General features: G+C 37.0%; 1 protein-coding gene across 2 annotated transcripts in view; it reads right to left on the reverse strand.

Moving 5' to 3' along the window:
• Positions 1-13,075, reverse strand: part of LOC135749978 (low-density lipoprotein receptor-related protein 8-like) — a 75,777-nt gene that overhangs the window by 22,766 nt on the left and 39,936 nt on the right. For both annotated transcript variants that reach the window (XM_065268709.1, XM_065268700.1), the window contains exons 5-7: positions 5,033-5,425; positions 657-779; positions 113-235 (exon numbers count right to left, since the gene is read on the reverse strand). In XM_065268709.1, the coding sequence (XP_065124781.1) occupies positions 113-235; positions 657-779; positions 5,033-5,425 (639 nt within the window). The remainder of the gene's footprint in view (positions 1-112; positions 236-656; positions 780-5,032; positions 5,426-13,075) is intronic.

The raw sequence follows: 13,075 nt of genomic DNA on the forward strand, positions 1-13,075 counted from the left end.
TTACTACTATATAAGTGTGTTTTGGTACTCGGCCCGACCCCCTTTTCCAAAGTGTTTTTCAAAATTCATTCACCCCGCCTTTAAACCTAAAAGATTGCCAAAGATTTCTTACTGCACTCCTTCTGGGGTTCATCTGATCGATCCTTGCAGTCCTTGACACTGTCACATACCTTTGTGCCATCAATGCATTCACCATTTCTGCAGAGGAATTTCAGAGGTCCCTCACATTTGGTGGCTAAAGCATGATAGAAAAAAGACAAAAGGTGCTTACAGAACAGATAAAGGCTGACTGAACTGATTTCGGTTTTGAATATGACTGCAGTTTTGTTTAGTTTCCTCGTATGCTCAGAGTTAATCAGGGTGCAAATTCGGACAGGGGATTTAATAGACACTGGGCACTTAGGTGGACTCTATGCAGGTATGCTGATTAAAAGCCATTCAATTTGTATTAGCTTTTTTTTTTACACATGAAAGCTTTTAACAACTTCAAGACAACCGTCTTTGAAGCAGACGTGCAGTTCTGCAATCATTAAACGTTAAAGTGTGTCATATTAAAGGACAGAACAAATTTAATCTCTGGGTTACTTTTCAACCTGCTGAATAAGCTTCACCAAAGATACAAAGAGCAACACACACACAAACTCACAAAAGCGTACCATTGACACAGCCAGCCTCATCGCTTTTGTCCAGGCAGTCGTGTATTTTATTGCACTGTTTGATGCCATGGATGCAGGATCCGTCCCCGCACTGGAACTCATCGGGTCGGCATGTAAGCAGAGCTGTAAGACGAGCCAAAAGCACACATATGAACCAAACCAAATGCTGACACATAGACAACTGCAAAATAAGATTTGAAATTGCATTTTGCTCTTTCATCCTTGTTCTTAAGTGAACTTACTCTGGAGCTGACTTCAAACTGAACTCATTTCAAACCTGCGAAATTGGGCTGCCCTTTATGTCAGTTATTTATGGACTAATCATTCAGACCGGTTTTGTGAACCAGTCCAATTAATTGTATAAAAATATATTATACACTTGTAGTCTTTTCTGTTCTTTTTAAACATTGAAAGCTTTAATTCTGGAGAAATGGGGAAATGAATAGCACGTTTACAAGTTTAAGAGTAAATGGGTGATTCTCACCAAATCCAGATTTAGAAGGAGTCCAAGCATCAGAATTTTTAAAAAGCCGTTGAAGCCAATTTTTTTGCACATAGAAGATTAAGGTCTGAACTATAACCATTATTTTTAGAGGATTTAAAAAATATTTCCTATAGAATTATTTAAATTTTTAGATTATCATTATCAAAAATTATCATTACCGCAATAAGATATTACATTAAATATATGCATTTACAAACTCATGTTTTGGTAATGAGAACTAAAAAGTTGTCTAGGTACAAGGACAAACAAAATTTCAACTTTTATCTGGAGAGAAAAAATAAGAACTGCTTACCTGGTAGCCATCTTGAGTGTCACAGTCAATTATGTCCCTTCCAACAATTTTGTTTTTTGAAAATGTTAGTTCCTTGAGGGCTTAAACAATGATTGAAAATTGTTGCGGAGGATGAGAAAATTGGTCTTGGACACATTTATATTCCTTATTATTGTCTCTACATTTACCAATAATCTTCAAATACCACATGTTTCTTTACTGTAAATGTTTATAGTGTAACATGCACTGAAGAGTTTTATTTTTTTAGATTTTTTATAAATATTTCCATGTCAAAGAACCCAAATCCAGTTATATTGGTAATGAAAATATTCCCCTTTAATGTGGAAAAAACAATGCTTTGTATGATGTCGTTTAAAATCATGTGCAAACAGTACATGGAGAGATGTTTGTATTTTGCTTCTTATTTTGATACTCTTACTTTGCATTTACATTTTTATCGAAATGTTTCATGACACCTCATAAGTCTAATTCTGTGAGAATCACCCAAATATGGTGTAAATAATGACAGAATTATTTATGTTTTGTGTAAAATTCCTTGAACAATTCAGTGGCCTGTGATTTACATAATATATTAAACAAAAACACAAGGTTATAACCCTAGAAACAATACGAACAGCTTTTTTGAAAAATGAAAAGTTTCGATGTTTCAATGGGCCCCAGTTTTATGACATTTTATTAATACTTAAATTTATCATTAATTCTGTGTAATTAAACCTAATAAAATAAGGCTACTAACCAACAGCACTACTTTGTATAACTTAATGTTTTGTTTAATTAAAATCTTAACAGTTTTTTGTCATAAATTTTCATTGGGGGGGCCGCGAAGCAGTGCACCGTACACAAGGGGGGGCCACACGCAGAAAAAGTTTGAGAATCACTGGTATAAATCTCACTTTCAAACATTTTTTACCCTTATTTGTGGTCCAGGCCAGGGTCACAAATACTCTACAAACTCATTATAATGTGATTCCGATCATAAACTATACATTTGATGGATGTATTTGACACTGATATATAGCACTGATATATATAATCAATGGCTGCAATAAACAAGGAATTAATACGATTATAAAGAATCCTTTGGCGGATCTAGTGTCTTGTATTTCAAGGGCTCTCAGATGCTCAAGGACACAATAAGTTGTTGCCTAGCAACCCTCGGACACATTCATGTGCCCACATATTCCCTTCGGCCAGGCCAGAGTAACACTGTAATTGACCTGGACATGTCACCTTATGGTAGAAACAAAAGCAGAAGCTTCAAAACGTGGGCTGACCTCTTCAATCTCATATTTTTCCATGGCAAAAACACACCACAGCTACAAACTAAATAAAAAATCAAGGCCTCTCCGGACCAACTGTCTTTCTCTCAGGATTTTGAGGTCAGCTCATACTCACGAGATGTTCTTGTTTACCACATTGTCTCATTTTGAGACTGTTCTCTAAAAAAACAAACACCTAACAGCAGCTTAATACAGTCTGATGTGCCGGGAGAATAAACATGAAAGTCGAGATGCGATATTAGAATTTTCTCAACTTTGAGGGAATGATCCGGCCCAGAAATTCAGAAATGGCGTGACAGCATTTTGACTTGACAAATCTGATTTTTGATGTGCATTAAAAGTCATTTATGGAATGTGCAATGGATTGTAAAATTCCAATAAATCCTCTTTATACTGTTTATAATTGACACAAGGCACAAATCTCCTGTAAAAAATTTTTTAAACTGCATCTGAATTATTAAAATTATATCTGACTGCTAAATAAAACACACTGCATACAATACAATGCATCTTAAGAAGATGATTCTCCTCAGTTAGGACAAATACCAGCTGGATTTACCCAGATGGGTGATTCTCGCGAAATTAGACTTATGAAACATTTTGATAAAAAAAGTAAATGCAAAGAAAGAGTATCAAAATAAGAAGCACACAGTTACAAATGTCTCTTTATGTACTATTTTGCACATTCAAATGACATCATACAAACCAATTTTGTTGTTTTTTTCCACATTTAAGGGGAACATTTTCATTACCGCAACGTGTCCATGACTGGATTTGGGTTCCTTGACATGGAAATATTTATAATTAAAAAATCTAAAAAATAAAAAGCTTCAGTGCATGTTATAAACATTTACAGTAAAGAAACGTGGTATTTTGTGATCATTGGTAAATGTAGAGACAACTATAAGGAATATAAATGTGTCCAAGACCAATTTTCTCATTCTCCGTAACAATTTTAAGTCATTGTTTAAGCCCTTAAGGAACTAACATTTTTAAAAAAAAATAGTTGGAAGGGACATAATTGACTGTGACACTCAAGATGGCTACCAAGTAAGCAGTTCTTATTTTTTCTCTCCAGATAAAAGTTGAAATTTTGTTTGTCATTGTACCTACAGGATACAACTTTTTAGTTCTCATTACCGAAACAAGAGTTTGTAAATGCATATATTTAATGTAATATCATGTTGCGGTAATGATAATTTTGGATAATGATAATCTAAAAAATTTAAATAATTCTATAGGAAATGTTTTTTAAATCCTCTAAAAATAATGGTTATATTAAATTCAGACCTTAATCTTATACATGCAAAAAAATTGGCTTCAATGGCGTTTTAAAAATTCTGATTCTGGACACCTTCTAAATCTGGATTTCATGAGAATCACCCAGATATGCCACAGCAGGAATTCAATCGGGCACCTGACTTCAGGGTAAGAAGTTTATAGTATTAACAGTACTTTACATAAACATGTGCTTTGTCACTTCAACCAAGAGAGAAACATCAAATATTATAAATAAAATATCAAAAAGGACTAAAGTGTGTGTTCACACTAAATGCTTTAAACCTTGAGCAATAATGACAGCAAGAATTGTCTTTGTGTGGGTGGAATAGATAATAAATGTCAGTCAACTAAAATGATCTGTCATAAACCTCTGTTTCCCATCTTTGGTGAATTCTTACGATATCTGTAGGAATTTAATTCTTGTCGTTGTGAAACATTGTTTAAGCTGCGTGCCCTTCACAGCGAGAACTCCTGCTGTGACAACAGAGTCCTGCAATGAAATTTCCATAAATATGATTTATACAAAGGCCCAAGCACATTCATGCTCATTGGCTGGAAGTGTTGGTTTTGTATGCAGAACAATGCAGCATCCAACGAGTTCAGCAGGTAAAAAACAAGTCTTAGAGAAAGAACGAGGCACTATGGAAACTACACTCGCATACAGAAAGTGCTAAGAGGTTGAATTGGAGGCAATATTGTATTTTCAATGGTTTGTAACATATTATCATGTTACTTTAAGACTACTAAACGATAAAGTACTGACACTACTAACATCTTTCAGTTGACATGACAGTAGTTTAGCAGTTTTCACAATAGGCCTTTTTTTAAATAGAGTTCATCCACAATTCCCCTACAGGGAATTCATCATTTTGCTTTGTGTTCCTATTATACAATATGTAAGCTGACAGTTTCCCATATAAAATCAGCTTAGTATCTATTGTCAAATCAGTTTTGTACAATAAATGTTTTGTTGTCTGTACAAAAAAGTAAGTGAGCTAAGTTGTGTAGGCACACTTACGGCAGTCTGCCTCATCTGATTTGTCCTTGCAGTCAGGATCCCGGTCACATCTCCACGTCAGCCTCAGACACTCGCCACTGCCGCAACGAAATTCTCCAGGGCTGCATTGAAGCCTGCGGGCAGGGGGCGGAGCTGGCCGATCGGACCCGCTCCCGCATCGCCCCGCCCACTCATCAGAACCATCAGCGCAGTCGGAGTCGCCGTCGCAGGTCCAGGGATTCGGCACGCACTCTGTGCTGTTGCAGCGAAACTCGTGCGGCCCACAGGTGGGCGGAGAGCACTTCTCTTCATCGCTGCCATCTCCACAGTCGTCATCACCATCACACGCGTAGACCGGTGCTAAACACTTATGGTTACGGCACTGAAACTCTCCACTTGTGCAGGACCTGGCATCTGTGGATAAAAGACATTTGAAAAAAATCCTTTAACATGTAGAAAGATACAACAGCCAAGTTATTGGATATTAAAACAGCATTGTCTAAAATCTGACACATTTTTGTACTGACCATCAAGACCCATTTGTTTTGAAAGGGTTGGTATATATTTTCAGTATAATTGGATTTATTTTTAATAACTATGGTTTTCCTAACCCTAAAGAGTTTGCTGACACTGGTTTCTGATACTTTATTTATTATTTTAATCATATTATTTTAGTATTAATGGCAAAGAATACAAAAGGTTCTTAAATTTCACATTTCATAAAGTTACTATATTAGCTAATAAAATGAGATCATAGCAGCAAAAGCTGGAGAGAGTCTTTACAAACATAAACGCAAAATACAGCATTCCACACACAGCTTTCCATAAGGACATCCATGTTAAACTGAGACTGAAGACACACATACAGTATTGTACACACACAGAAAGAGATGATAATGTGATAGAGGGATCAGAGATTACAAAGAAAGACACTGTGGAGTGAAAGATCTGCCTAACAAAGTCAGGATTTTAATGGGATCTCTGGCAAAGAGCTTGATTGTTGAGATAAGAGGAACACAGAGAAAGGTAAAAAAAGACTAGAAAACTGAAGAAAGGGAACTGAGGTGAATGTGCGATGTCTGTGGCACATCAATGTGGTAACCTGCATATGTAACTTGTGTTCCCTTTAGAGCTCAGTGGTAAAGCATTGCATTAGCAGCACAAAAGGTTGATGGTTCAAACCCAGGGAGTACACATACTGATAAAATGTATACCTTGTAATGCACGGTAAGGGCTTTGGATAAAAGTGTCTGCCAAATGCGTAAATCAGAGAATCTCAATCCATTTTGATGCAGTTCAACAAAGCATGCGTTCCAAGACAAGCATGATTATTAATGTTATTTATAACCAGCAGGTTAGTACTTACTTTTTTAAAGACCCCTTACAATTAAATTTGATTTAACTCATTTATATTGATTTCCTCATGATGCTTTAAAAATGTTGTGTCCAAATTTTGATTCAGGTAAACATCTATATTTGGATGAAGGAATATTTTGGGTGTATCTTTATTTTGCGCGTATAGTCATTTGTTAATCACTGTATTCACTGCATATACATGAGCCCTTGTGAATTATATAAGCTGTTTCAGTATAAAGGCCTTAGGGTTGAGATTAGCCTAGATTAACAGAAGTGGGAATAGGCAATTATCATCACTGTGCACATAATTTATTTATTACAGGGAATCCCTACAACACTTCACCATAGACAACAGTCTATATTTCTCAAATCTTGATTTTGTTTCATATTAGGAAATTAAGGTGCCTTACTCAATGGCACCACAGTCGCAACCTAGAGATTGGAACCAATGACTTTCAGGTTACAAGCCTGACTCTCATTACCACTAGGCCACAAATGCAGATTAGACGAGGAATATGTAAGGATGTACACTTGAATAGTATGCCATATAGACCCGTTTGCCACTGAACCTGTCATGATTCACAAGAACGGGACCCAAGTGCAAGGTAACGGTGAACTCAGACAGGGTTTATTGAACCAAAAAACAAAGGCCCACGTGGGGGAAAACAGCACAGGAACAGATGACACTACACACAAGACTAGACTAACTTGACTAAGACAATTACAAAGACTAACAGACTTGACTAGAAACTTTGACTGAGCTGCTACAAACAGCAATCGTACAAACATACAAAACGATCCAGCACAGGACAGAACACACTGGGGCCTTAAATAAGAAAACTAAACAAGACAACGAGGGAAGGACAGGTGAGGAGAGTTAACCAATAATTAATAATTAACGAGGAGACAAGGGGGTGGGGATATAAACGAGACACAGCAGCACACTAGCCAAACAAAAGGCCATGTGCTGCCACACAAAACATGGGTACCCCCACGATCCTGCCCCATGACCATGAACTACTACGAATAACTATGAAAGACTGGCAGGATCATGACAGAACCTGCATTAACGACGACAGTGGGGCCTTAGTCAAACGGGTCGACATGTTTCATTTTCTTTTAGAAATCGGATGGTGACCCTTAGTTACCATAGATACCTATTGCTTTGAAACAATTACCAATTGTGAAAAGCGCTATATAAATAAAATTGAATTGAATTGAATGTACTGTTATGTCTTGGACCGTGGAAAATATCTACTGCCCATTTTTGTGTTTTCTTTAATTGTAAATTGTTTGCTGTATTATAACTGTTTTTGTAAAGCATCCTTGAACATGGGACAGGCGCTATAGAAATTAAACATATTATTTTATTATTATGAATAAGCTTGAAAGGAGTTCGAAAGGCTAAAAAAATTAATTGGCTGCATTGATTTCTCTATAGCTTTCAGCTGAAGCCCAGTTAGCAGAGCAAACTCAGGCATAAATGGAGACCGAGTGGTACTTGAGGTTGGACGGCAGCCAGTGTGACCCAGTTCCCAGAGAGTCACGCTGCTGTGATGATCAGAGGTTCTGATTAGTAGAGGTGAAGCTGCGGGCTATGTCCACCCTCAGGGGCGAGACGAATGATGGACCAGGCCACCAATATTAGCCTCTAATAGTGCCTGTGAAAAACTCTGTACAGAGAATTCACCAGAGTAAATGGTTTTGTTTATCCATGTATCAGGAGAGTAGTGCTCCTAGCTGCATTAAAATGTTCACAATTTAAATACATTGTCAGGTCTCTATGGAAATCAGCGCATCAGGTTATATGAAACTCCTGGTTAAAATACAAGTCACTGTAAGCTCTGACATACCACAAATAATGCCAATAGAGATTACTTTTAATTTCCCTAAAATATCCATGTACACTGGGGGAAATGAGTATTGAATGCGTCAACATTTTTTTCAGTACATATATTTCCAATGAGGTTATTCACAATATTCACCAAACAAGAAATCCACAAATATAAAGAATTCACAACATTTAAGTCCATATATAAAGTTATGCGCAATAAAGTTAAAGTGCCCATATTATGAAAAACTCACTTTTTCTGGGTTTGGGGGTGTAATTTTGTGTCTTTGGTGCTTCCACATGCATACAAACTTGGAAAAAAATCCATTCATGCTGTTTTGAGTGCAATACAGGTTTCTGAATGTCCTCTGCCTTGAGTCTCAGATTGCACTGTTTCAAAATCAGCTCCGTTATGACATAACTAGCCTTGTCGTCACATTCCGTTAAAATGTTCCCGCCCACCACCCCACTACCCAGGTCTTCACCCACCAGTAGAGCAGTCACTTCGCTGAGATCCTCTATACTGTTATCATGTCTCACGGAAATAACAGCGCAATTTGGATATTATGTATTATACTTTTAAAAACAAAGTTTTAATGCGTGTTTATGTGTTTACAGGAACCTGAAGTGTAATCTCATATACAGTGTGTTACGACGTAAATAGTCCTCAGATTGTAGGCGATATTATATTCTATTACAAGATGTTCATGCGAAATCTGATAATAATAATATGATATATGATAATAATAGCCATGACATTAGTAGTGGGGCGTGACCAAAGGAGAAGCAGCTCATAAATATGTTATGGCCACCTCAAAATGGCACAATCTGAAATGCACTGAAACAGATGCTACTAGAGATGGGTAACAATCTTTTCCTACAAGCTATTTCGAGCAAACAACTTTTGAAACTTTTGGAACTCATACACCTATTTAACTTGTGGAAAAGCAGTTAGTAAAATGATGATCTATATAAATGTTACACCTTGATTTTCTTTCTCTGAGAGTTTCATTTGCTGTTTGCTTTGGATCTTTGTCCTGCTTGAAGGTCCACCATGTCTCATCTTCATCATCCTGGTGGATGGCAGCAGATTCTTCTCGTTAAAGGGCTCCATTCATCGTTCCTTCAATAACATGAAGTCTGCCAGTAGTACCATGAGATAAAAAACAGCCCCACACCATGAAGCTTCCACCTCCAAACTTCACTGTTGGTATAGTGTTTTTAGGCCATTCTTGCAGTGCCATTTCTTCTCTAAACATGGTGTGTAGCATGACAGCCAAAAAGTTCAATTTTGCTCTCGCCTGACCAGACTACATTCTCACAGTATTTCATAGGCTTGTCCAAATGAGTTGCAGTAAACTTTAAACATGCTTCAACATGCATTTTCTTCAGTATTGAGTGTGAGCATGCATAGAGTCCATGACGGTGGAGTGCACTGCCTATTGTTTTCTCTGTGACAATGGTACCTGCTGCCTCCAAGTCTTTCTGGAGCTCTTTCTGAGTGGTCCTTGGCTCTTGGGTTACTCTTCCGACAATTCTTCTGACTCCCTGGTCAGAAATCTTCTGAGGAGCTCCTGTGCATGACGGTTGATGATAGAGTGATGTTGCTTCCACTTGCAGATAATGACCCCAATGGTGCTTACAGGAAGATTCAGAAGTTTGAAATACATCTGTATCCGACTACATCAATATGTTTCGCAACAACAAGGTTGCAATGGTCTTGAGAGTGCTCTTTGCGTCTACCCATCATGAGATCTTTCTTGTGTAACACCTTGGTAATGACAAGCCTTTTCGTAGCTCATCAATTTACCCAGCTGATAATAATTTGCACAGATAGGAAATATAATTACTTTTTAAATACTTAATTTCAGCTCGTTCCTTGCCTTGGTGACTAGCTTTTTTTAACGTCAGATTCACTACCTAAACAGTGACTTTGCATAGCACACAGCCTGTGACTAGAATTAAAATGCTGAGCGAATTGTTGCAAATGATTTTACATGATGAGCAATTTGAATTGTGGAAGTGCTGATAATCAAACCTGCTTGTGTGAATCATGCATAATTCACTGCGGGAAAGACTCAATTAACCAAACGCCAAAGTGAGATTGACTTTAATAAGTTACCAGCAGTTCACTAACACTGGTGATTAATATGCGTTCTGAACAAATCTAGGTGAGCGTTTGATAAATGGCTAGCAGATTTACGGCCAGTATTTCAGTCCTATGCTATATTCTTGTGACAAACAATCTCTTAAGACAGCAATACAAATGCATAAAAATTGCATGGTCATTGCGCAAGTTTTTATTGTAGTACATAAGCCACCTGATTTGTATCTGTTTTAGTGTGTTTTAATAATGTGATCTGTTTTAAAAATGACTCAGTAGATCCTTTATTCTGATGGCGTCGTCACAAACACTATATCAAATTCATGCAATTTCCTGCGTGTCCGTTTGGTAAGAAAGCATCTGGTTTGATCGTCAATGTAAATTACATGAACTTGTTTAACCAAATGAGTTTTTCATAAAATAATCTAATTTAGACAGAATCAATAAAAAGAGACAATCTGAGCTTTCAACTTCGCTTTTTGATAAAGCAACAGGAAATAAGATTCACTACTGAATCTGTGCAAAACCCTACTGAGATGTATGCAGCAGATGTCTAGATCAGTGGTTCTCAAACTGGGGTCCGGGGCCCCCAGGGGGGCCGCGAGATGGTGCCAGGGGGGCCCCAGTTTTATGACATTTTATAAAATACATTTATTTTTCATGGATTCTGTGTAATTAAACCTAAAAAATAAGGCTACTAACCAACAGCACTACTTTGTATAAATTAATATGTTTTGTTTAATTAAAATGTTGAATTTTAGAACAATTTTCTTTGGGGGGGGGGCCGCGAAGGAATGCACCGTACACAAGGGAAAAAGTTTGAGAACCACTGGTCTAGATTAACCTCTGCAGTGGATTAAAGTTATGAGGCCCTCAGCAGTGGATAATAAGAGGTGCATTACACATCACTGACTTGGCAGAGCAAAGCACTAAATCAATTATCATCATGACCCAGGTGAGATATCATTCTGACACAGGGCTCTTATTCTGGTTCGATACTGTGACATTGGCAGGGGCATAACAATCAAGAGTAGTAAGAGAATGCCTGGGTACTGGTTATAGTCGGATGAAAAGAAATGCCTGATTACCTTTAAAGAAGTAAAAATGGATTGATACTGCCTTGCGAGATTGTAAGATCCATAAAAATGTATGGGGGCGGCTGAACAAACATTGATTGAAAAAGTCTACAGATTTCCTCTATAATTTGTGCCAAAATGTGAACGTTTTGGAGTGACAGTTGCAATAGAGAATAATATACTAAAATTCAGATGCAGAATAAATGATTATTATGTGTGACTGGAATATAGGACTCACTCCTGAACATTAAAAGGGGACATATCATGAAAATCTGACTTTTTCCATGTTTAAGTGCTATAAATTGGTCCGCAATGATTGTATCAACCAAGAAAATGTGAAAAAGAACAACCAAGTAACTTAGTTTTGGTAAACCATTCTCTGCAAGCATGTGAAAAAATAGGTCATTGAAATTTGGCTTACCTTGTGATGTCAGAAGGGGATAATTCCTCTCCTTAATCTGCACTATCCAACCACGGCACTGCCATTTAGTGCAGAGATCAGCTCATTTGCATTTTAAAGGACACACCCAAAAACATCCCATTTTTGCTCACACCTACAAAGTGGCAATTTTAACATCCTCTAAAAAATTATCTATGGGGTACTTTGAGCTAGAACTTCACATGTACTCTTGGGGACACCAAAGATTTGTGTGACATCTTTAAAAAAAAGTCTTATGGGATGTCCCCTTTAAATGGGTGACACTGTGATAACACAGCAACATTTGATGTCTTATGACTGGACTATGCTGTACTCACTTAAATGAACTAAATGTAAAAAATGTTTGTCACTTGGTTTTAAAGCCTGTAAATAAATCTGCACAAAGAATTACGCATTCAGAACAATACTGTGATTTATGTAACATTTTAAAAGGTTTTTTGTTGTTGTTTTTCAGTTGTTCAAAAATTACAACTTCCTTTTTTGAGAATCACTTCAAGACATGAATAAGACTAATTACACACTTCTAAATTGTTTTCGATAAATGTTGCTTTAGAGCTGCCAAATTCATGATACATTTAAAGGGACACTCCACTTTTTTTGAAAATATGCTCATTTTCCATCTCCCCTAGAGTTAAACATTTGATTTTTACCATTTTGGAATTCATTCAGCCGATCTGCGGGTCTGGCATGACCACTTTTAGCATAGCTTAGCATAATCCATTGAATCTGAGTAGACCATTAGCATCGCGCTCAAAAATAACCATTCATAACTCTCATTCTGGTGTAATAATCAAGGACTTTTCTTATTTAACATGGGTGCAGGTGGCGCAATGATATTACGCAGCAGCCGAAAATAGTCCCCTAAGTATATTTCAATAGCAGGGGACTATTTTTGGGCACTATGTAATATCACAACGCTTACTGCAGCCATGTTATGGCAGCAAAGTCCTTGATTATTAGAACACGTAACTACAGAAGAGTCAAGTTTTAAATAGGAAAAATATCAAAACTCTTTGGTTATTTTTTAGTGCGATGCTAATGGTCTAATCAGATTCAATGGATTATGCTAAGCTATGCTAAAAGTGCTAGGGCCAGACTTGGAGATTAGCTGAATGGATTTCAAAACGTTAAAAATCAAATGTTTAACTCTAGGGGAGCTGGGAAATTTGCATATTTTCAAAAAAGTGAAATGTCCCTTTCAGGTACACATTCATCATTTTATGCATTCCCCTGGAATCAAACCTGCAACTTTTATATT

This window comes from Paramisgurnus dabryanus, chromosome 6 (assembly GCF_030506205.2).
Source record: "Paramisgurnus dabryanus chromosome 6, PD_genome_1.1, whole genome shotgun sequence".
Lineage (NCBI taxonomy): Eukaryota > Metazoa > Chordata > Actinopteri > Cypriniformes > Cobitidae > Paramisgurnus > Paramisgurnus dabryanus.